The sequence below is a fragment of the Cervus canadensis genome, chromosome 1 (assembly GCF_019320065.1).
Source record: "Cervus canadensis isolate Bull #8, Minnesota chromosome 1, ASM1932006v1, whole genome shotgun sequence".
Taxonomy (NCBI): Eukaryota; Metazoa; Chordata; class Mammalia; order Artiodactyla; family Cervidae; genus Cervus; species Cervus canadensis.
Genome location: NC_057386.1, coordinates 14,813,586 through 14,836,816, shown reverse-complemented (window position 1 = coordinate 14,836,816; position 23,231 = coordinate 14,813,586). Strand labels below are relative to the sequence as shown.

The 23,231-nt window shown below is 59.4% G+C and overlaps 1 protein-coding gene across 2 annotated transcripts; it reads left to right on the top strand.

Annotated features, from left to right (window-relative positions):
- Positions 1–780: 780 nt before the first annotated feature.
- Positions 781–22,361, top strand: LOC122439786 (angiotensin-converting enzyme). Of its 2 annotated transcripts, XM_043465223.1 has the most exons (25): positions 781–1,183; positions 1,837–2,004; positions 2,622–2,715; positions 3,171–3,314; positions 3,710–3,901; positions 4,450–4,547; positions 4,914–5,086; positions 5,457–5,680; positions 6,083–6,227; positions 6,513–6,611; positions 6,861–6,983; positions 7,545–7,756; positions 8,413–8,549; positions 9,356–9,514; positions 9,804–9,891; positions 11,675–11,818; positions 11,966–12,157; positions 15,024–15,121; positions 15,321–15,493; positions 17,616–17,839; positions 18,145–18,289; positions 19,327–19,425; positions 21,196–21,318; positions 21,573–21,760; positions 21,928–22,361. In XM_043465223.1, exons 1-25 carry the CDS (start codon positions 938–940, stop codon positions 22,155–22,157), a joined length of 3,918 nt encoding a protein of 1,305 aa, XP_043321158.1. In that variant the 5' UTR covers positions 781–937; the 3' UTR covers positions 22,158–22,361. The 2 variants fall into 2 exon arrangements, with proteins under 2 accessions (XP_043321158.1, XP_043321168.1); XM_043465233.1 differs by lacking the exons at positions 781–1,183; positions 1,837–2,004; positions 2,622–2,715; ... (7 more) ...; positions 6,861–6,983; positions 7,545–7,756 and adding an exon at positions 7,964–8,320.
- Positions 22,362–23,231: the final 870 nt, after the last annotated feature.

Genomic DNA, 23,231 nt, shown 5'->3' with positions numbered 1-23,231 from the left:
GACTGATGGGGAGTGGAGACCTGGGGTGACTGGGAGCAAGCCATTCAACCTGGGTCTTAGCATCTTCCTCTGTCATCTCTGTTGTCATCTTTGTAGCGCTCCAAGTTGGCAAGTCTGTGTGATTGTTCCTGCCTGAGCGAATGACAGCATGTGTGAAGGAAGCAGGTGTGCCTGTGGTTCTATGCCTCCCCTCCCAGAACAACCCCCCATTCTTTCCCCCATCTAAACCTGCCCCCCCGCCAGTCCCCAGGTGAACCGGGGTCCCTGAGCCTCCGCCCAGATGCCTGCAGAAGCTTAGGCTTTCCCCGACCCATGCGGGCCACACCCTCTGCCCCCAAGGCCTCGTGAAGAAGCAGGACCGGGTCACAGTCATTAAACCTGTCTCGCAGCACTAGCGACTCTGAGGACAGCTCCCCCACCTTGTCACTCCGAGCCCAGAGAGCCCCGGGCGGTAAGGCTGGAAGACTGAGCGTCAGAGGCCGCTGGGCCCCGGGTCTCTGCACCGAGGCTGATGGAAGGGGAGGGCACGCCGGCAGGCTGGGGTATTCCAGCAAACTGCTGGGTCTCTCAGCTTCATAGGTGTGGGGGGGTGTGTGTGTGTGTTGAAGGAGGAGGGGTTCTCCTTTCTAGCCTCCCGTGCGAGAGCCTGACCTAAGGCCCGTCCGCCACTCCCTCCCACCCCCACCCCGGCTGCATCTCGCCGGGGACCGCCTCGGCCACTCCTCGGTCCGGTGCCCCTGCCCGGGGCGGGCCAGGAAGCCTCGGTCCCCGCCTCACTCCGTTAGGCCCGCGCAGCGGCCGGGGGACTTTGGAGCAGAGGAGGAAGCGCGGCAGGGCGGGGAGGTGGGGGTGTGTCGGAAGGCGCGGCGGCGGCCGGGTTTTATAACCCGCAGGGCTGGCGCTGCGCGGGAGAAGGGGCTGCGCTGCGCACCGCACCATGGGGGCCGCGTCGGGTCGCCGGTGGCCGCCGCTGCTGCTGCCGTTGCTGCTGCTGCTGCCGCCGCCGCCCGTGGTCCTGGCGCTGGACCCCGAGTTGCAGCCGGGGAACTTTACCGCCGACGAGGCCGGGGCGCAGATCTTCGCAGCCAGCTTCAACTCGAGCGCCGAGCAGGTGCTGTTCCAGAGCACGGCCGCCAGCTGGGCGCACGACACCAACATCACCGAGGAGAACGCGCGGCGCCAGGTGGGCGCGCGGGCCCGGGGCGGGGGCGGGGCCCGGGCGGCCAATCACAGCCCGGCGGCCGGGCGCTGGGGGGCGGAGAGTCCCCGCCCCGCGCGCGCGCCCCCGGCCCGGGAGCCGCGGGGTCCGGGCGGGGCCCGCCTGCCTCCTCTCCAGCCACCCCCTCTCCCAATCCCAGAGCGGTCCCAGCAGATAGGCAGTCGGTTCCCTGGCCCGGTGCTGGGCCCATGGTCCTGCCCAATAAGGAACCGAATGGATAAGGCCGGCCACTCTGACCCCGAGTCCTCCCCAGGTGGCGGCGCCGGGGGTGACGCCGGGCTGGATCCGCGGCGGTCTTCGCTGAGGGTACCCGCTCTGCTCTGGGTTCTCCCCCGCTCTCTGGCCGCACCACCTTCCCCTCGCTCCCTGTGCCTGTCACCGCTCATCGCTGTCTGATCACCCTCTCGTCTCCCTGCCTCTTTTATGGCGCGTTTCTGCTCCACCGCCTCCCTGAGGCAGACCCCCCCCGCCCCGCCCCATTTCTTCACCCCCACGGCCCAGTTGAAGGGAACAGTGCTCCCACCAGCCCCGGTCTCCAGAAGTCCTTGACCTTCCTCCCCTGCCCCAGCGCCATGGCCTCCCCTGTTTACCCTCTCGTGCCCTCCTGGTGCCCACAGGAGGAAGCAGCCTTGCTCAGCCAGGAGTTTTCAGAGGCCTGGGGCCAGAAGGCCAAGGATCTGTTCGACCCGATCTGGCAGAACTTTACCGACCCCACACTGCTGCGCATCATCGGGGCCGTGCGCACCCTGGGCCCCGCCAACCTGGACCTAGAGAAGCGGCAGAAGGTGGGCCTGAGGGGTGGAGGCAGAATTCACCCGGGTACCCTCCCAGTGCCCACGGTGATGGTGAGAGGTGGGGGTGTCTGGCCAGGAGGGACCACAGGACCTCTACTGGCCCTGACTGCAGGGGAAGCCCCTGTGAGCAGAGTGGATTCCTGAAGTATTGATTTCCCTGGAGATGAGGTGAGAGAAGTTACTTTATATTAAAGCAAGTGTCACGGAGTAGAAAGCAAAATTCAAGTAAACAGTGAAAGATGAAACAGGGGTTTTCAAAGTTTCTCCATAGGTGGTTTGGTTTAAGGGCTTCCTCCGAAAGGTGGAGAGGATATCAAAGTCAGGGAATGAGAGGGATTTGGTCTCAGGTGGTGGCCGAGCTCAGAATTGAACCCTGCTCCCTAGTTCTCAGGATGCCAGTTTCCCATCTCCACAGGCGCGCTCCAGTGGTAGCGAAACCCGTCCATTCCCGTTCAGATATGCTCCGAGTGCCACAAGGCGGCCTTGTCCAAGACACATCCCCCTCTCGGGGCATCTACCCTGTTCCTCCCAGCAAAAAGAGGAGGGGGCGGCCAGATTACCTCCGAGGGCTGTTCATCACTAACATTTTCTCAACTCTAACTCCCCAGTACAACGCTCTGCTAAGCAACATGAGCAGGATTTACTCCACAGCCAAGGTCTGCTTCCCCAATAAGACTGCCCCCTGCTGGTCCCTGGACCCAGGTAACAGGCCTGAGTCTCCTGTCTCTGTCTTCCCGGGCTTCCTGACCTTCCCCGCCACCCCACGGCCCCCAGGAGGATGGCACGTTTCTGCAGAGAGAGGGGGTAAACCCAAAGGCCTGAACCTCTGATTAGAACCAGAGTGCCTGATGCCCCCAAACCCTGCTCCTCCAGGCCGACTGACTTCTGGAATCTCCAGCCTCCAGCCCCGACCCCACCCTCACCCTCACATGTGCTTTTCCTCTCCCATCACAACTGGCCTTCATTGTCGCCACCTGGTTTTCCCTTAATGGGCCCTCTCATCCCCGCCAAGAGCCCTCCACAGGCCTTAGACCACACCACCGCCGCCCCCCTCCCCCACCCGCCGCCGCCGCCATGGCTTTCCTTACAAACCTCCTCCTATATTGCTGACTTCGAGGCAGCAGCCTCTGAACTGACCCTGCCCGCCTGTGTCTCAGAGCTCACCAACGCCTTGGCTTCCTCACGAAGCTATGCCCTGCTGCTGTATGCCTGGGAAGGCTGGCACAACGCCGCGGGCATCCCACTGAAGCCCCTATACCAGGACTTCACTGCCCTCAGCAACGAGGCCTACAAGCAGGATGGTGAGCACACCCACTCGGCCTCTGTGTGGTGCTACCCTCCCGTCTTCTGTCTCCACTGGGCCCCAAAACACACAGGGCAGCTGTTACGATGCCTCCCTACACTGGTGCAAGGCCACACAGATGGTGGGTGGCCACGCTGGGCTTTAGCCCCGTCAGCCCCACGCTGCCCCTCCTGGCACTCCTCCCAGCTGTAGGGCTCATATATGTCAGGATCTGTTTAGCTGGAGTTGGAGCAACCGTAGTTAGAAAACTGAGAGCAGTAACCCCCAAGCTTTCCCTTGCACTGAGCAGGCAGATACACTGGCCCTGAGCCGGGAGAATGGCCAGGTGATAGTTAGGGGGGAGGTGCCAGAGCCTGGGGCCTGAACTGCACCCCCAATGCCACCCCCCCCCAGGCTTCTCGGACACAGGGGCCTACTGGCGCTCCTGGTATGACTCTCCCACCTTCACGGAGGATCTGGAGCACCTCTACCAGCAGCTGGAGCCCCTCTACCTGAACCTCCATGCCTACGTCCGGCGCGCGCTGCACCGCCAATATGGGGACAGATACATCAACCTCAGGGGACCCATCCCCGCTCACCTGCTGGGTAAGGGCCTGGCCTCACCTCCACACATGACCAGGGTCAGCCTCATCACGTTTCACCTTTCAGAGTATTGCATTGCTCATTCGCCCGCACGTGAACCCATACAGTCGGTGATCCTTCTCATGATCACTCCTGTTCAGATGGGGGCTTAGGTACACGAGAGACAGGGCACAGGGCAGACAGCCAGTAAAATGCAGAGCCAGGAGCCACCCTGAAGGCTCTAGCTCCAGTGGAGGAGGAGAAAGAACCCCACTTTATGTCCCAGAAAGCCGGCCCCGTGGGCCCGTGTCAAGGTTGGGGGAGGGCAGGGACCTGGCGCTGTCAGAAAGGACCCCAGCTGCATCACCTGGGCACCTTGGCCTCTGCCAGCCCCAGGGAACGCCGAGCACTCGGGAGTGTGGGTGGACTGCCGTGTGAGCCAGTCAGGCGGGCTGTGGCCCTGCAGTGCCCCAGGTCCAGACACCAGGGGTGCTGTTCAGTAACGCCTGCAGAAGCAGGCGCTGGCTGGGCTGGGCTGGGTGCCAAGCTGTCGGCCCCCTTCCTCTGTCTAGGGAACATGTGGGCCCAGAGCTGGGAGAACATCTACGACATGGTGGTGCCCTTCCCCAACAAGCCCAATCTTGATGTCACCAGCACCATGGTGCAGAAGGTAAGTTCCGAGTCAGGCCCGGGCGGGGGCCACGAGAGGGAGGCAGACATGAGGAGCGGAGGAGCCGCAGCCTGGAGTGTGTGTCCCCGCCGTGCGCTGGGGCCTGTGTCCTCGCTGAGGTGCCAGTTCTTCCCTCAGGACCCTGCCGGGAGGGGAAGGGGGCAGTGAGCAGCAGGCCACTTTTGTTTATCCAGTAGCCAGTAGGGGCCCTGCCTCTGGGAAGGGAGGCCGCGGAGCAGAGGCGCTCTTTGTGAGCAGGGAACTGACCTGAGTGGGGGACCCCAGACGTGCCCCCGGGGCAGGCGGGGTGGGCTCCAGCAGCTGGCCCCTGACCCGAGTGTGCCCCCCCCACCCCTCCACCCCCAGGGCTGGAACGCCACACACATGTTCCGGGTGGCAGAGGAGTTCTTCACCTCCCTGGGGCTCTTGCCCATGCCACCCGAGTTCTGGGCAGAATCCATGCTGGAGAAGCCAAGCGACGGGCGGGAGGTGGTGTGCCACGCGTCCGCCTGGGACTTCTACAACAGGAAGGACTTCAGGTCTCAATGCTGGAGGCGGCTTGCAAGGCTCCCAAAGGCCGGGCAGCCGGGCCACAGGGAAGCCAGCTCCCAGGCCCACCTCTGCCGTAGCTCCGAGACCGGCCGGGAGGCTGGGTCTCTTCCAGGGCTGCCAGTAGGCTGCTTTCACTAGGCAGCTCTGACAGGCAGCCAGCCTTGTACCTTGGAATGGAGGGGAAAGGCTGGGTGCGGGCTGGGGCAGGGTGAAGGTCTGCCTGTTTGCACCAGTTCCTTGGAAGCCCGGGACAGCGCCCGCCTGGCTTCTTTCCCTCTGGCACCAGCCTCCCCAGGTGTTCTCTGGTCCCTGTCCTGCCCATCCTTCGCCCTCACGCATGCCCTCTCCCTGCCCCAGGATCAAGCAGTGCACGCGGGTCACTATGGACCAGCTGTCCACGGTGCACCACGAGATGGGCCACGTGCAGTATTACCTACAGTACAAGGACCAGCACGTCTCCCTGCGCCGAGGCGCCAACCCCGGCTTCCACGAGGCCATCGGGGATGTGCTGGCCCTCTCCGTCTCCACTCCTGCCCACCTGCACAAGATCGGCCTGCTGGACCAGGTCACCAACGACACAGGTATGCGGAGGTGGAGAGGACCCAGCCCAGCCCACCCAGACCCCACTGGGTCCCCCAGCAGGACCCCACTGGTCGCTGCTCCCATCTGCCCTTCTCGTTTCTGCCTCCCTGCCCCACATCAAGCAGGTCTGGGGATCCACCCAGGCCTCAAGCTCCCGCGTGCTTGGGACTCCCAAGCTTCCGCATGCTTGGGAGTCCCAAGCTTGGGACTCAAGCGTGGGACTCCCCTGAGTCCCAGCTCCACGGCCCAAGCATCCTCTTCCAAGCAGGATGCCATGGTCCCAAAGGCTGGCACTCCTTTCTCTGCATCTGCCCACCCTGCCGGCCTCTCCCCCAGGGCCCCCTGTCCCAACTGGATTCCCCCTCTCCCTCTGACCTCTCTCTTATCTCATCTCCCAACAGAGAGCGACATCAACTACTTGTTAAAGATGGCACTGGAAAAAATTGCCTTCCTGCCCTTTGGCTACTTGGTGGACCAGTGGCGTTGGGGGGTCTTTAGTGGGCGAACCCCCCCTTCCCTCTACAACTATGACTGGTGGTATCTTCGGTGAGCAAAGAGGGATGGAGAGGGGCCTCATCCCAGGGGCCCTCACCACCTTCCCGGATACCCTGCCTCCTGCCTCCCTCCTCTACAGGAACACCTCCCCCCTCCTCCTCACGGCATTCTTCTTTCCTGCCTAAAACTCCGTGGGACAGGTGGTCATCCCCAGTTCTCCAGGATGGGGAGGGACGGCCAGTGGGAATGCCTGCTTGGCAGCCTTTTCTGCAAAGGGAAAATCAGCCTGTGTACAACCCTCGGGTCCTAAGACAACTTAACCACATCCTCTTCCAGAACCAAGTATCAGGGAATCTGTCCTCCGGTTGTCCGAAACGAAACCCACTTTGACGCTGGAGCCAAGTTTCACGTCCCAAATGTGACCCCATATATCAGGTATTGCCCCCAGTTCTGGCACACCTTACTTTCTTCCCCCTGCGCTGGGCCCCCACATCCCAGGCTTGTCCCGATACTCCCCTGGACCCTCCACAACCTGGAATTCGAGTGGGCCTCTCTCCTGAGCCAAGCTTGGTTCTCAGTTCTCCCGCAAGGCAGCCCGTGATCCAGCCTCTGCCCTGTGGAAGCTAGCTGGGCCCCAGGCAGGGGGCCTCTGCCATCCCCCTCACGCCCACCCTGTGCCTGCAGGTACTTCGTGAGCTTTGTCCTGCAGTTCCAGTTCCACGAAGCGCTGTGCAAGGAAGCGGGCCACCAAGGCCCCCTGCACCAGTGTGACATCTACCAGTCCACCCAGGCGGGGGCCAAGCTCCGGTGTGTGGGGAGTTTGGGGGGCGAGGGGAGAGCTCGGTGAAGGGTGTATCAGGTGGGGGCACCACCACCACGCCAGTGGAGGGAGCCCTTCTCCACTCCCACTCCTTTTCTTTCTCTCATCAACTGCTTGTTGAGTGGGCCTTCTGGCTGGCATGCATGATAAGTCACTTCATTCTTGTCCAACTGTTTGCAACCCCATGGCCTGTAGCCCGCCAGGCTCCTCTGCCCAAGGGATTCTCCAGGCAAAAATACTGGAGTAGGTTGCCATGCCCTCCTCCAGGGGATCTTCCCCACCCAGGGACTGAATCTATATCTCTTACATCTCCTGCAGGGGCAGACAGGTTCTTTACCACTAGCACCACCTGGGAAGCCCCTCTGGCTGGCCTGGGGCAGGACACATGTCCCCCTTTCACAGAGCTCCTAGGCCCTGAGACTTAACACTGCCGTTCTTGCCACCCAGTGGGGAGAGAAGTGGCCAGAGGTGGAGCAGGTGGGCCAGGGCAGCTGCCACGGATCCTGGCCTGAGAGCCCTGTGCCCACAGCACCCGCTCTGCCCGACAGGGCGCTGCTGCAGGCAGGCTCCTCACGGCCCTGGCAGGAGGTGCTGAAGGACATGGTCGGCTCAGACAACCTGGACGCTAGGCCGCTGCTCAGCTACTTCCAGCCGGTCACACAGTGGCTCGAGGAGCAGAACCAGCAGAACGGCGAGGTCCTGGGCTGGCCGGAGTATCAGTGGCGCCCGCCGATGCCCGACAATTACCCAGAGGGCATCGGTAAAGCCTGGGGCAGGGTGCTGCGGGTTCTCAGTTCTGGGTTCGGGACCCAGGCCCCCAGTTCACCGTTCCTGATCAGCTTGTCCAGCCAGGCCCTGGAGTCCTGCCTGGAGGGTCAGGCAGCCCCCTGAGCACTCGGCAGGGCCCTGGGGTAGAGTGGGCACATCTTTCCAGCCTCCTGGGGAGGGCGTGCCCAGATCTGAGGCCCAGGCAGGGGGGCTGGCTGGCGGGCACACTGCTCTATGAGGTCACACTGCAGGTTCCGCTCTTATTGGCCGGGGGCGGGGGCTGCAGGGCTCTGCTCTGCTGCGGCCATGGGCCATGGTTGGGCTGCTCCAGGACTGCCTCCCCTCCTCCTCCTCCTCCTGCTCTGCTGTGGGCGCCCCCTGCTGGTCCCCGGTGAGGGGACCACCGGCCAGGGGACCACCAGCCAGGGGACCACCAGCCAGGTGACAGTCAACCAGCAAACAACCAGCCAGGCAACAAGCAGCAGTCAGACAACCATCCGCCACTCAACCACCCACCCCTCAACAACCAGCAGCCCGAAGAAAGCCCAGAGCCCAAGTGGGATTGGCTGGGGGGCGGGGCGGGGCGGCCCGGGCCGCGGCGGGAGGGCGAGGGGAGGCCTGTCTGTGTCCCTCTGCTCCGTCCCGCAGACCTGGTGTCCGACGAGACCGAGGCCCGCAAGTTTGTGGAGGAATATGACCGGAGATCCCAGGTGGTGTGGAACGAGTATGCCGAGGCCAACTGGAACTACAGCACCAACATCAGTGCGGACAACAGCAAGTTGCTGGTAGGGGCCCCTCCTCCCACAGGGCCCGTCCTCTGAAACCCAAGGCGATGCAGGCCGCCATCCCATCCCCAGCATCACCCCAGTGGGGACATGCTGTCAGAATTTGTGAAAAATCCCTGTGGCATATTGAAAAGCGTCCGATTTTAGGTTCGGGTAGGCACACACCCAGTGCCTAAACAGGTTGTCTTTCGTTAACAATCTGTTGTTGGTAACGGAGTGATTTGTGCAAAAGTAAGTTGATGCCAAAGTCAGTTTTTAAAAAGACTGAAGGCTCCTGTGTGCCACCCATAGCGAGGGCTACATCTGCCCCCCGACCTTGACCCCCTCTGCGTCTGTGTGGCTGAGCAGAGATCATAACCACGGTGAGCCACGGAGAACTAACGTTTCCTGAAGACCCATGTGTACTGGCCACTGTTCCTTGGCACTCGACATCTGTTGCCTCATGTATTCCTCAACAGTCTTGCAAAGCCAGTGACCTTATTCCCATTTTACAGCTGGGACCCTGAGGCTCAGAGGCCACAGAGAGAATGCCAAGCTGCCTCTGTCCCAACAGCATTCAGGATACGGGGTGGGCTTTCCTTCTCTGCCTCTGCCACGTGATGTCTTGCTGGCTGAGGGCATGTGTACTGCATACAGGACATCACAGACAGTCCGGGCTGCAGAAGGTCTTTATGGGCAAAGGCAGAAACTTGATAAAGCCGCCCCCCGACACCCAGCCTCATTGACTCCCGCACGATGGCTCCTCCTAGGAGTCCTTTCCAGAGCTCCTCCTGGGCCTCATGATATGGCTTCCCCTGTGCCTGCAGATGGAGAAGAACTTACAGATGGCAAACCACACCGTCAAGTACGGCACCTGGGCCAGGAAGTTCGACGTGACCAACTTCCAGAACGCCACCATGAAGCGGATAATAAAGAAGATTCAGGATCTAGAGCGGGCGGCACTACCCGTCAAGGAGCTGGAAGAGGTGGGAACTTGGAGGGCTGGGTGGGGAGAGGGGGTGGGGGACCCCAGGCCAGGAGAGGGTCCCAGCTTGAGGGGCGGCATGTGGCCTTCATGCTGCTTCCCCCGCCTCAAGTTGTCAAGTCCTGACTTCCGCCACTTCTGTGCACACCCCCAGACTCGCTGAGAAGGGAGGGCTTTGGGAGCCCCCTCCCCAGCCCATAGCCCAGCAACCCCCCCACCCCCAGCTCCCGCCCCGCACGAGGAACAGGAGGCCGGGTCTGTAGCTCGCTGCCCCTCTGCTTCCCCCGCAGTACAACCAGATCCTGCTGGACATGGAGACCGCTTACAGCGTGGCCTCCGTGTGCCACAAAAACGGCACCTGCCTGCGACTCGAGCCTGGTGAGCACAGTGGGCCGTGAGCGGGAGGCCCGGGGAGGCTGGGGTGCTGGCTGCGAAAGGGCGGCGTTCAGTTCTGACTCGGGGGTCCAGCATACCCAGGAAACGCGCTTCCTTCTTTTCCACCGGTGGGGCTTCTCTGCCACCGCTTAGAACCAGCCCGGCTTCATCTCTGCACTGGTCCCCCACCCGGCCCGGAGCCCGCCCCCGGCTCCGCCCTGCACTCTGCCCTTCAGAGCAGGTGTATCTCAAATATTTCTCTCAGGGGCTTGGACTCCCCTCTAGGCACCTACTCCCCTCGCGCTCCTCCCTGGCCCCCACCCCACCCAGCCTGCAGAAGCCGTTCCCACCTCACTCCCTCCAAGGCCAGCAGGAATGGACCAGCTCTGGCAAGTCCTCTTCCTCTCACAGGAGACGGGCCGGTCCTTCTTTACCTTCCCTCTTCTGAAGGAGCTCAGCCCCGACACCGCAGTACCTGCACACAGAGACACCCCCGGCCCCCTCTGACTGACCGCCCCCCATTCCCAGGGTCAGGGAACCAGAGACATGAACATTTTTCCTGAGGAATCTCCACCCAGAAACAGTCTCTTCCTGGCCCTCTGCCCAACTCCCACTTTAGAACAATCACAAATAGAAAGGGAAATGGAAAATAAACAGGAGAGAGAAGCAGTTTTCCTAGGACATGGTTTGGCCTGGGGGCTGTGTGTGTGGGTAGGCACGCAAGTGGGGGTGGATATACATGTGCGTGTGTTTGTTTATGGACAAGAGTGTTAGAGGGAATGTGGCCTCCACCCCCCATCACTCAGCCCCTTGATCTGGGGCTGGGCTGTCGGATCGCTGCCGGTAGTGACAATAAGAGCATCCCCCAAAACAGAACACTCACATCAGCAGAGGACAGATGAAAACTTCTCAAAATGTGTTTTCTCCCAAACAAAGTTACCTTGAATGTACTTCCTCTGTGTAAAGTGGACAGCGCGTAGCACATCTCAGCACAGGGCGCAGGTCAGCAAGGGGTGGATCCCTGCAGGCCTCCGTCTCAGGCCAGGTCAGGCAGGAAGCGGGGCCCCCTTCACACCTGACCCACATGCTCATGGCCTCCTCATCCCAGCTCTGCAAAGGCCACGTCAGCCCCATGTAACCCATAACCCAGGAGGCCACGCATCCAGGCATGGCTTTGACAGGACACGGATCCCAGGTGGTGCTTGAGTGGCTGTCTGTACTTGGCCCGCACAGCGGTTATTCAGGCGGTTCAGTTATAATGTGTGAGGGGCAACCTGGGCCCGCAGGGACGCAGAGATGTAGGAGGACCAGTCCCTGCTCAGGGTCGTCCTGCCCCCAAGCCGGCACTATCCCCATCTCACAGATCGAGAGAGGTCAGGAGGAAACCGACCAAGAACCCCCATCTTTTGACCTGCAGGCTATTTCTCCCAGGGAGGGGTTGGCAGGGGACAAATGGGGAGCAGCAGCTCCGGGGCCTGGGCCCTGGGTTTGTGCCCCAGCTTGGCCACTTCCTGGCTAGGAGATGCAGCCATGTCACCAATGGCTTGTGTGGAAAGAGGGTCAAGGGCACCCCTCATGGGGCTGTGGCAGCCCTGTAGTTGCCTGAGGTCACATCCGTGCAGCGCCGAGCCTGGGCCTAGCACCTCTAAGCCCCACAGAAAGGGCACCAGCCTGTCTCCAGTTTTCCCCGACCTGTGCTGCCCCTTCCCGTCTTCTCCCAGCTCTGGAGGAGGTGGGAGGTGAGCCAGGAGCTAGGGGCTCACGCCATCCCACCCCTCCTGCCCAGATCTGACCAAGCTGATGGCCACATCCCGGAATTATCAGGACCTGGCCTGGGCGTGGAAGAGCTGGCGGGACAATGTGGGGCGGTCCATCCTTCCCTTCTTCCCCAAATACGTGGAGCTCACCAACAAGGCCGCCAGGCTCAATGGTGAGTGCTCCCTGCAGGGTCAGCAGGGCCCTCAGTGGGGTCCTCTGAGACCCAAGAGGTGAGGGGGGCAGTCCTTGAAGGAGGGAGTGCTGCGGGGACGGTCAGGTGTTCAGAGAGCCTGGCCGCACCCCACCCCCACCCCCGCAGGCTACCAGGATGGCGGGGACTCCTGGAGGTCCATGTACGAGATGCCCTTCCTAGAGGAGGAGCTGGAGCAGCTGTTCCAGGAGCTGCAGCCGCTCTACCTGAACCTGCACGCCTACGTGCGCCGGGCCCTGCACCACCACTACGGGCCCGAGGTCATCAACCTGGAGGGCCCCATCCCAGCCCACCTGCTCGGTGAGCGCCAGCGAGGCGGGCCGCGGTCCGAGGGCAGAGGGCGGACTGGGAAGAGTCTGCAGGGGACACTGGAGCCCGGGGCAGGGGAATGTTGCCAGGGCCGGAGTGGGGTGCGGGTTGGGGGTGGGAAGAAGAGCCCCTACTTGCGCTTGTTGCCATGTTTGCTATAGACTCACATGGCCCCGGTCACCAGGGATGGGGCAGTGCGCAGAGTTCACAGGCCTGTCCTGGGGAGACCGCCTCCCAGGTCACAGCACCAGGCAGCATGAGGGTGGGGAGCGGGCTGAGAGTAGGAGCTGAGAAGGCCTCCCCAGGAGGGGGCTGTGAACAAAGCCTTGAAGGGCGAGAGGTTCTGACCGCTGGAGAAAGTGGTCATGTCAGGAGAGAGAAGGGTAGACATGATGTTCAGGCAAAGGATCTGGGAGGGTGTTGCTGTCGTCCACTCAGTTGTGTCAGACTCTTTGAGACTCCATGGACTACAGCACGCCAGGCTTCCCTGCCCTTTACTATCTCCCAGAGTTTGCTCGAACTCATGTCCATTGAGTTGATGATCCAACCACCCCATCCTCTGTCTTCCCCTTCTCTACCCTCCTGCAATCCTTCCCAGCATCAGGGTCTTTTTCAATGAGTTGGCTCTTCTCATCAGGTGGCCAAAGTATTGGAGCTTCAGCTTCAGCATCAGTCCTTCCAATGAATATTCAGGGTTGATTTCTTTTAGGATTGACTGGTTTGATCTCCTTGCAATCCAAGGGACTCTCAAGACTCTTCTCCAGCAACACAATTTGAAAGCATCCCTTCTTCGGTTCTCAGCCTACTTTTTATGGTCCAGCTCTCACATCCATACATGAATACTGGAAAAACCATAGCTTTGACTGTATGGACCTTTGTCAGCAAAGTGATATCTCTGCTTTTTAATATGGTTTGTCCTTCTTAAAACTAGGTTTTTCATAGTTTTTCTTCCAAGGAGCAAGTGGCTTTTAATTTCATGGCTGCAGTCACTGTCTACAGTGATTTTGGAGCCCAAGAAAATGAAGTCTGTCACTGTTTCCATTGTTTATCTATTTGTCATGAAGTGATGGGACCAGATGCCATGATCTTAGTTTTTTGGATGTTGAGTTTTAAGCCTGCTTTTTTACTCTCCTCTTTCACCATCATCAAGAGGCTCTTTAGTTCCTTTTCATTTTATGCCATAAGGGTGGTGTCATCTGCATATCTGATATTATTGACATTTCTCCCAGCAGTCTTGATTCCAGCTTGTGCTTCATCCAGCCTGGCATTTTGCATGATGTACTCTGCATAGAAGTTAAATAATCAGGGTGATAATATGCAGCCTTGATGTACTCCTTTCTCAATTTGGAACCAATTTGTTTTTTCATGTCCAATTCTAACCATTGTTTCTTGACCTGCATACAGGTTTCTCAGGAGGCAGGTAAGGTGGTCTGGTTTTCCCATCTCTTTAAGAATTTTCCAGTTTGATGTGATCCACATAGTCAAAGACTTTAGAGTAGTCAGTGAAGCAGAAGTAGAATACTCTTCCGGAATTCTCCTGCTTTTTCTATGATCCAATGGATGTTGGCAGTTTGATCTCTGGTTCCTCTGCCTTTTCTAAATCCAGCTTGTACATCTGGAAGTTCTCGGTTCACGTACTGTTGAAGTTTAGTTTGAAGGATTTTGAGTATTACCTTGCTAGCATGTGAAATGTCCCCTCGTTGGGGACCCTCATTCTCCAGGGGTTGTAAACTCAGATGCCCTGAGGGCATGAAGTGGGCAGTTGGAGACAACAGGGGGTGGCAGGGACTGGGCAAGTAGAGGCCACTGGGTTCCTGTGTCTGTTGGACCATCGGGCCCTGTTCCTGGGGGGCGCCTCACTGTGAACAGGGAGACTAGATGGGGCCACACACTGTTTACAGATCATGAGGGTGACCCCCTTCAGGCTTTGGGTCTAGTTCTTTGCAGCTCAAGAGACCAGCCACCCTTGGTCCCTCTGTGGTGAGACCAGAGAATGCCGGCTCATTGGCCGAGAAACACAGACCCCAGGAAGGAAAGCAGGTGCCTGTTGGCCTGGGAGCTGGGCTCAGAGCAGAGCTTGCGCCCCCATCCCATTCTGTCTTCTCACTCACTCTGACCCTCACTGACTTGCACCCATAGGCTCCACTTGACATCAGCTCAAACTTAGTCTTCTTTGGCCATGAAGGTGTTAGTTGCTCAGTGGTGTCTGACTCTTGCAACCCCATGGACGGTAGCCCACCAGGCTGCTCTGTCCATGGGATTTCTCAGGCAAGAATACTAGAGTGGGTTGCCATTCCTTTTTCCAGGGGATCCTCCCAACCCAGGGATGGAACCTGGGTCTCCAGCATTGCAGACAGATTCTTTACCATCTGAGCCACTTGGGAAAGCTTCTTTACTCTCATCTTGCCCTAAATGCCGAGGCATCAACCTCTCCTAAAAGAGGGCAGTTGGGTGATCCTTTTTTTTTTTTGGTTTTGTGCTAGGTCTTTGCTGTGACACAGGCTTCTCTAGTTGGGGCTCACAGGCCCTAGAACATTCAGGCTCATTAGCTGTGTGCAGGCTTAGTTGCCCCATGGTATGTGGGATCTTAGTTCCTTGACCAGGGATCGAACCCACATCCCCTGCATTGGAAGGCAGATTCTCAACCACTGGACCACCAGGGAAGTCCCAGGAGGGTGGTTCTTGCCAGCTGACTGCGTAAACTGACCTCAGGTGACGTAGATGGGACACAGCAGTGGCTGGGCAGGTTATGATCAGCAGGACTGGGATCTGGTCCCTCACGCTGTGCGACGGTGCTGAGCCTAAAATACAACACTGTGTCCCCTCTCTCTGCATCTCATCCTCTACCTGCCTCCAGGGAACATGTGGGCACAGAGCTGGTCCAACATCTATGACTTGGTGGCACCCTTCCCTTCAGCCCCCAAGATGGATGCCACGGAGGCCATGATAAAGCAGGTCCGCACTGGCCCCCTCCTCGCACCCCTGCTCCTTCAGGGCGGCCCCAGGGCGTGGGGCGGGGAGCCCTGCCCCAGGGGGAGAGGGCCCCCTAATTCAGGAGCTGCTTCCAGCTTGGCCCTCCCCCAGGGCCCTCCCACGGTGGCATACAGTCCGTCGCCACCGTCCCCAACTTCAGCAGAGCTCCGTCTGTTTGCAGGGCTGGACACCCCTAAGGATGTTTAAGGAAGCAGACAATTTCTTCACCTCCCTGGGGCTGCTGCCTATGCCCCCCGAGTTCTGGAACAAGTCGATGCTGGAGAAGCCGACCGATGGGCGGGAAGTGGTGTGCCACGCCTCCGCCTGGGACTTCTTCAACGGCAAGGACTTTAGGTGCGTCCGGGCTGCAGGTCCTGAGCCCAGAGGCCAAGGAGACGAGTCCAAGTCTGAGCTGGGGGTGGAGGGTTTGGAGAGGTGGACCTGGCCTCAGCGTGGCCACCAGCTTATGGCAGGGGGACTCCATCCACCACTCAAGGGTCTCCTTGAGCGCTGACCAGCTGCATCAGCTCAGGGTTCCAGCTCACAGTCCTGGGGGTGAGCCTTGTGTGAGCCGCCAGCCAGCCTCCCTCTCGGGCAGGCCCTGTGCACAGCGGACCCTCTCCCTCCTGCCTGTGCCTTGAAACAGGGAGACACATGGGGGTGTGGGGGCGTCACATCACACGGATCTACTCACCTCTGAGGGCTCGGGAGCTGTCTTCACTGGTGGACAGTATTTCAGTTACTGCTGTTTATCACACCAGCTCAAAACCCAGGGCTGTAAAACCACCATTTGACTATGCTCATGATTTTTTAATTATTATTTTAAATGTATTTATGGCCATACTGGGTCTTTGTGGCTGTGCGAGGGCGTTCTCTCGTTGAGGCAGGCAGGGGCTCCTCTCCAGCTGCAACGCGTGGGCCTCTCACTGTAGTGGCTTCCCTTGTTGCCGCTCACAGGCTCAAGAGTGTGGACTCAGTAGTTGTGGCTCATCGGTTTAGCTGCCCTGTGGCATGTGAAACCTTCCCAGACCAGGGGTCAAACCTGTGTCCTCTGCATTGGCAGGCTCGTTCTTAACCACTGGACCACCAGGGAAGTCTGCTCGTGATTTTATGGGCAAGGGATTCAGGCAATGCACAGTGCAAATGGCTCGTCCTGCCTTGCAGTGGTGGAGACCTCTGCTGGGGCAGCTCTGATGGCTGCAGACGGCTGGCATGGCTCAGCAGGGTTTCGGTCTGGGGCTGTGCTCCTGGCTGTCGGCTGCCTCCCTCAGTTTTTCTGTGTGGCACGTGCAGGCGCAGGGACGTTCACATGGGCTCCTGCATTCACATGCTGGGTGCCTGGGCTGGTGTGGCTGAAGCAGCTGGGGTCTGGACAGATGTCTCTCTCTAGGAGAGCTTGGACAGCCTCATGGGGTGGCAGCCTTAAGTGGTCAGATTTCTTACGTGGTGGCCAGCATCTGCAGAGCAAAGGCAAAAGCAGCCAGATCTCTTAAAGACTAAGTTAGTCCAGAACTGGGACAGGTCACTCCTGCCACATTTGATGGGCTAAAGCAAGTCACAAGGTTCAACCAGTCACAACTCAGGTTCAAAAGAAGATAAAGAAGTTTCCACCTCTTGGGAGAAGTGGCAGAGATGGTGAAGTATCTCTGATGAGAAGAGTGGACTCAGAGGTCCTAGAACAAAGCGGGCAGGTTCACTGGCTCACCTGGCCTTGGGCTCTTCTTTCAGAGGCATGGAGACCAGAGCTTCAGGGCTGGGCGCAGACAGATAATCTCAGGGGTGAGGGCTCCTTGGGGAACCTCGCTTGTATAGGGAGTCCTAACAGAAGGTGGGCAGACCCCAACTGCATTGTCACTGGGGCAGCTCTTTCCCCTAGCCATAGAACGACAGAAAAGGGTCCACTGAGCTTAAAAGCTCTGGTTAGATCCAAGGGTGAATTTCCTCGGCTCACAAAAGACGGAAAGGGACGTGGAGCCCCTGCTCAGACAGCTCGGCAGATGTCCCGTCAGTCCTGGCCCTGAGAAATCCTGGGGTGATCTGCCTGCTGGCATTGGGCACATGGGATGCAGAAGAGCCCAGACACTGTTGTTTCCTTCAGGAAACCTGAGACTAGGGAGAGACAGAACGTGAGAAGAGGAACCACAGGACCAACATCCTAGAAAGTCAGTGACCGTGACTGAGGGTCCCCATGCCTCCAGAGCACATACCTCGCACAGTTAGAAAGCCACACACACAGCAGTGCAGACCTGAGGTGTTCGGGGAGCTGGAGGCAGGGGGATGGCCTGGAGGACTGTGCTTTTCCCAGACTGGGAACTAGGCATTTCCCAGATTTCCTCCATTGCTTCTTTTGGTTTTCCTCCCCGTGATGCTGTGTTCCTTGCATGTGGTGGTCCTGGGCGTCTGCTCTGTGAACAGGGTTGGCAGGTGCCTTTGCCCCAGGGCTCCTCACTGTCTCTCTCCCACCCCCGTGTTCCAGGATCAAGCAGTGCACCTCGGTGAACATGGAGGACCTGGTGGTGGCCCACCACGAAATGGGCCACATTCAGTACTTCATGCAGTACAAGGACCTGCCCGTGACCTTCCGGGAGGGAGCCAACCCTGGCTTTCACGAGGCCATTGGGGACGTGCTGGCGCTCTCTGTGTCTACCCCCACGCACCTGCACAAGATCAACCTGCTGAGCAGCGGGGACGGTGGCTACGGTGAGCGAGGAACGGGGGGATCCAGGCGGCCAGAGGGGCCGAGAAGGGGCAGCGAGCTTGGGAGGCAGAAAGGAGGCTCCATGGGCCACAGGCAGCGCCAGGACAGAACATGGGGAGCCAGGGGACAGCCAGCAGGGAGAGCAGGAGGGAAAACCTATCCCAAGAGGTGGGTCGCAGGACCCAAGGAAAAGCAGGTCACCCTGCCCACTCCACCCACTCCACCCACCGCACACCCGCTCAGCCCACTGCTAGGACATGGTGGGAGGCAGGCCTGGATCTGACATTGGACTCCCTTCTCTTGGCAGAGGAGGACATCAACTTTCTGATGAAGATGGCACTCGACAAGATCGCCTTCATCCCCTTCAGCTTCCTCGTCGACCAGTGGCGCTGGAGGGTGTTCGACGGAAGTGTCACCAAGGAGAACTACAACCAGGAGTGGTGGAGCCTCAGGTTCTAGAGCCCTGCTGTGGGGTGTGGGCTGGGGTCTCCATGGGGTGTGTGCCGGCGCCTGTGTCTATGTGCACCTGGGGTGTCTGTGTGGTACGTAAGTGTGTGTCTGTGTGTGTCCCTGCATCTGTGTGTACCTGGTCTGTCTGTGTGTATGGTATCTAGGTGTGTGTGTGTGCGCCTGCGTCTGTGTGCACCTGGTGTGTCTGCCTGTATGGTGTCTCGGGGGGTGTGTGTGTGTGTATGTGTGTGCCTCTGTCTGTATGTACCTGGTGTGTCTGCCTGTATGGTGTCTAGTGGTGTGTGTGTGTATGTGTGTGCCTCTGTCTGTATGTACCTGGTGTGTCTGTGTGGTATGTAAGTGTGTGTCTGTGTGTGTCCTTGCATCTGTGTGTACCTGATCTGTGTGTATGATATCTAGGTGTGTGTGTGTGTGTGTGCCTGCGTCTGTGTGTACCTGGTGTGTCTGCCTGTATAGTGTCTAGGGGGGTGTGTGTGTGTGTGTGTGCGCCTGCCTGTGTGCACCTGGGGTGTCTGTATGTATGGTATATAATGGTGTGTGTGTGTGTGTCTGTGTGTCTGTGTGTGTGTGTGCGTGTGTGCCTGCCTGTGTGCACCTGGGGTGTCTGTATGTATGGTATATAATGGTGTGTGTGTGTGTGTGTCTGTGTGAGCGATGGGGTACCCGGGGGCAGTGACCCACAAAGGCACAGCTGCATCTTGCAGTAGTCAGCACCCAGGGCAGGCCCAGGGCAGGCACCATATTGCCTTGATTCTCCCCAAACAGTGAGTGTTAGTCACTCGATCATGTCTGACTCTCTGTGACCCAATGGACTGTAGCCCGCTAGGCTCCCCTGTCCATGGGATTTTCCAGGCAAAAATACTGGAGTGGGTTGACATTCCTTTCTCAAGGATATCTTCCCAATCCAGGGGTCAAACCCAGGCCTCCTGCATTTTTGATGGATTCTTTACCGTTTGAGCCACCAGGAAGTGCTGATTGTCCCCAAACGCTCCCTCTAATGTGTCTTCCTCCTCCACAGGCTGAAGTACCAGGGTGTCTGTCCCCCACTGGCCAGATCTCAAGACGACTTTGACCCAGGGGCCAAGTTCCACATTCCTGCAAGTGTGCCTTATGTCAGGTAACAGGAAAGGGAGGAGGGCATCAGGACGGGCAGTGCCTCCGTGTGGTGTTCAGACACCTTTGCTACCCCTTCCAAGAGCTACCTGCTCCAGGAGCTACCATCAGGGTGACCTGGGGACCCGTGCATGGCGCACTGTGTCTGGGCCACTCACCTGTAACCAAGACTGACGTTGTTTCACTCTTGTGATACCATGAGAGCCCCCGCCCTTCAGACAGTTGAAAACAGAAACTTCACTATAACCGACTAATGGTTACAAGACCTTGGTTAGTTAACATGAACCATGACCCACAGCCAGACCATGCCCTGAGCACTGTTTGCTCATTTTTACAGCATTCTGTTCCCTTATATGTATTGAACATATTTCCTGTGACATAATTTGAGTTGCACTTGGGATACCTTCTACCCACTAGAGCTAGGATTAGAGGCCCAGCTGAATGGAAGGCCGTATTGTTAGGGGTACAGGGTCACAGCCTTGGGATTAGACAGTACAGGTTCAAATCTCATCTCCATGACTGTTCCCTTGAGTAAATCCCTCCGTCACTGCAAGCAACAGCTTCCCCACCTGTGGAATCCTGTTGCAAGAGTTCACGTCTTAGCATAGTCTTAATTCAGAACACGCTTGGGAACTGGCGGCCATAACCTACCATCATTAAATCACTGTCTTAAATGGAAAGCAGAAACACAGCAGTGCCATCAGTCATGCAGCCACCGCATTCATGCGCCCTCTCCCTCTGGGTGCTGCAGGGGAGCACTGGCTGGGGGCTGGGAAGGGTGATTAGAGGAGCTGGAGCCCTCCTGTGAGGCAGGGATATCTGGGGCAGAGGGCCCCTGTGCTCCCTGGAAGGCCAGTGAAGGAGGGCTTCTGCCAACCATGCCCAGCCTTCCACCCCAGCACCTGGAGCAATGTCAGCACAGTCAGGACCTAATAAATAAGCATGAGGTGGGTGAGCTCTGTGCCCGAGTCTAGGAAGGAAGAGAAAGTCTACTCAGAGGCTCCAGGGAGCAGCGGGGGGAGCAGGGAGCCAAGGAGAATCAAGGGCACCTCCACGCAGGCCTGACCAGCCAGTGCGCCAGGGTGACCTGCAAAGAGACTCTCCACCAGCCTTCCCAACAGGTTTCTGAGCTCCCGAGCTGGCACTCACTTTCACACAGAAGCCGGCCCACGTGACAGCTAGCTTCTGGGCTTAGCACAGATAATTCTCCAGGAGGGAGCGGGCAAAGGGATCACCCTCCAGATTCTGACCAGCAGCCTTAGCAAAGCACATACAGGAAAGGCCAGGAAAGACAGTGCACGTGACTTGTGCCCAGCCTTGCCGCCTGCACCGCTGGTTCAAGACATTCAAAACCTCCCCACATTCAGAGAGGCTGCTCCTCCTTGACCAGCAGACTTCTGCAGGGAATTCCCACTGCTTTGGGATAAAGGAGGTCATTTGGGCTGGCTTCCCTGCCCGGTCAGAGGCATGACCCTGTAGGCAACACTTCAGGGACAAATACATCGTTTCTGTGTCCAGAGCAGCCTGCCACATCTCTGATGGTCTCTGCCCCACCCCGCCTCGCCCATGAGCATCCGGAGCTCTGAGCGGCTCTCCCAAGGTGCTCCACGCGGAGGCAGCTCTGTGGTGGTAGGCGGGGAAGGAGGCCTGGACGACTCTGCAGGCCAGGACGGGCTCACCCTGACGTCATGGCAGGCAGCGAGAGGCAGGGGGGGCTGGGGCTCGGTGGCACTGCCCCCAGCCCCCGCCCCAGGCCTGGCCTGCCCTCCTGCAGGTACTTCGTCAGCTTCATCATCCAGTTCCAGTTCCACCAGGCGCTGTGTCAGGCGGCAGGCCACCAGGGCCCCCTGCACAAGTGTGACATCTACCAGTCCAAGGAGGCCGGGAAGCTCCTGGCGTGAGTCTCCTCTGGCCTTGCTCTGACCCCTGTCCTCCCCATGATGACCTACTTCCCAGTGGAGCTCTTCCGGGAACACCTATCATGCCTTTGGCCGGGGTCACCCGTTCCCCAGAGCCCCAGACCTGCCCAGGCCTCTCAGTCCCAGGGGGAGAGGAGGCTAGGATGTGAGACTGGGATGTGAGACTGGGATGGGGGCAGGGAGCCTCCCAGCCTGTCTCTCTGACTCGGCTCCCCTCCTGGGGCTCCCCCAGGGATGCCATGAAGCTGGGCTTCAGTCAGCCGTGGCCCGAAGCCATGCGGCTGATCACGGGCCAGTCCAACATGTCGGCTGCCGCCATGATGACCTACTTCAAGCCGCTGCTGGACTGGCTCGTAACGGAGAATGGGCGGCACGGGGAGAAGCTGGGCTGGCCTCAGTACAACTGGACGCCAAACTCGGGTACCGCCACCCACCCCCCCTGGGCCCCAGGGCAGCCCCGGGGCTCGCTCAGGGCTGGGGCCCTCCCACGTTAAGGCAGGTTGGAGTGCGGCCTCCGCGCTCAGGGCTGGGGAGCCCGCGGCGTGCCCGGCCCCGCCCAGCGCCCGCTCTCCTTCCTCCCCGCCCAGCTCGCCTGGAAGGCTCCTTCGCGGGCCCCAGCCGCGTCAACTTCCTGGGCCTGAACCTGGAGGAGCAGCAGGCCCGAGTGGGCCAGTGGGTGCTGCTCTTCCTGGGCGTCGCCCTGCTGGTGGCCACACTGGGCCTCACCCAGCGGCTCTTCAGCATCCGCCACCACAGCTTCCGCCGGCCCCACCACGGGCCCCAGTTCGGCTCCGAGGTGGAGCTGAGACACTCCTGAGAGGAGACCCGGGAGGGGCCCTGCGCTGCTCCCACCGCTCACCCCAGCCGCCCCCTCCTCCTCCTCCTGCCCCCTCCCCTCGCCAGTCCTCCGGACCGCGGGCCACCATGGCCCCTGCCGCCTGGTCCCCAGAGACCCAGAGGCCCCCTCACGTGGAACCCTCTCCCCGTCTCCCTGTGGATACAATTAAAGGTCCTGCCTTCCCATCTGCGTCTGTGTCCCTCACTGGGAAGCCAGGGACAACAACGGGGAAGCTCCCTCGCTTCCTGCCAATCAAGGGGGGTCACTTCTCAGGGGTCTTCATCTCTTTCCAAGAAGAGGCTGGAAAATGCCCCTGAGCTCTGGCCCCAGCACCGCCCAGCGCCCAGGCCAGTCCTTAGTCCAGCCCGGGCAGCTGGCCCCCGTCCTGCTGGGGCAGGCAGGCCTGGCCAGGCCTGGGCACTGGCCCAGGAGGGCCCTGGGCGGCAAAGGGGGAGCAGACATTCTGGGATGCTGGAGCCCTGCCCCAGCTATTCCCATAAATGGTCCAGTCCCCCGGACGGAAGGCTCCTGGCTGGCCTCTAGTTCCCCAGGGGGGAGCGCCTTGCCGGCTGAGGGTACAGAACTGGCCCGTGCCTGCCCCAGCTCCGTGTCCACTCGCACACGTGCTCAGAGCCACCGGAGTACTGCCCGTGGAGCCCAGGGTCAGGACCCTTAGCCCCAGCTGGGCAGAAGCAGGTGCCCACGCAGCGATTGACTGCGGGGACCACCCCTGCCCCTGCCCCCAGCACACGCCCTCACCCCAAGCCTTCCTCAGAGGCCAGCCTAGTATTGAGGGAGTATCATTTTGAGGGACATTTTAAAATCTTTTATCTAGATGTTTATCGTGGAAAAGCTAAAAAATACAGAAATGTATAAAGAAAAGCCCTTTATATCAACCCCAAGAGATAAGCACTGTTGACATTTGGTATACATAGTTCCAGCCTGTTTTTCTCAACACATATTTTAAATCTGATCACACGTATTTAACCTTTTTCCAGTTAGCGTGAGTAGACTGTCTTTTTCTTAATATTTAAATGCCAAACCTAGAACCTG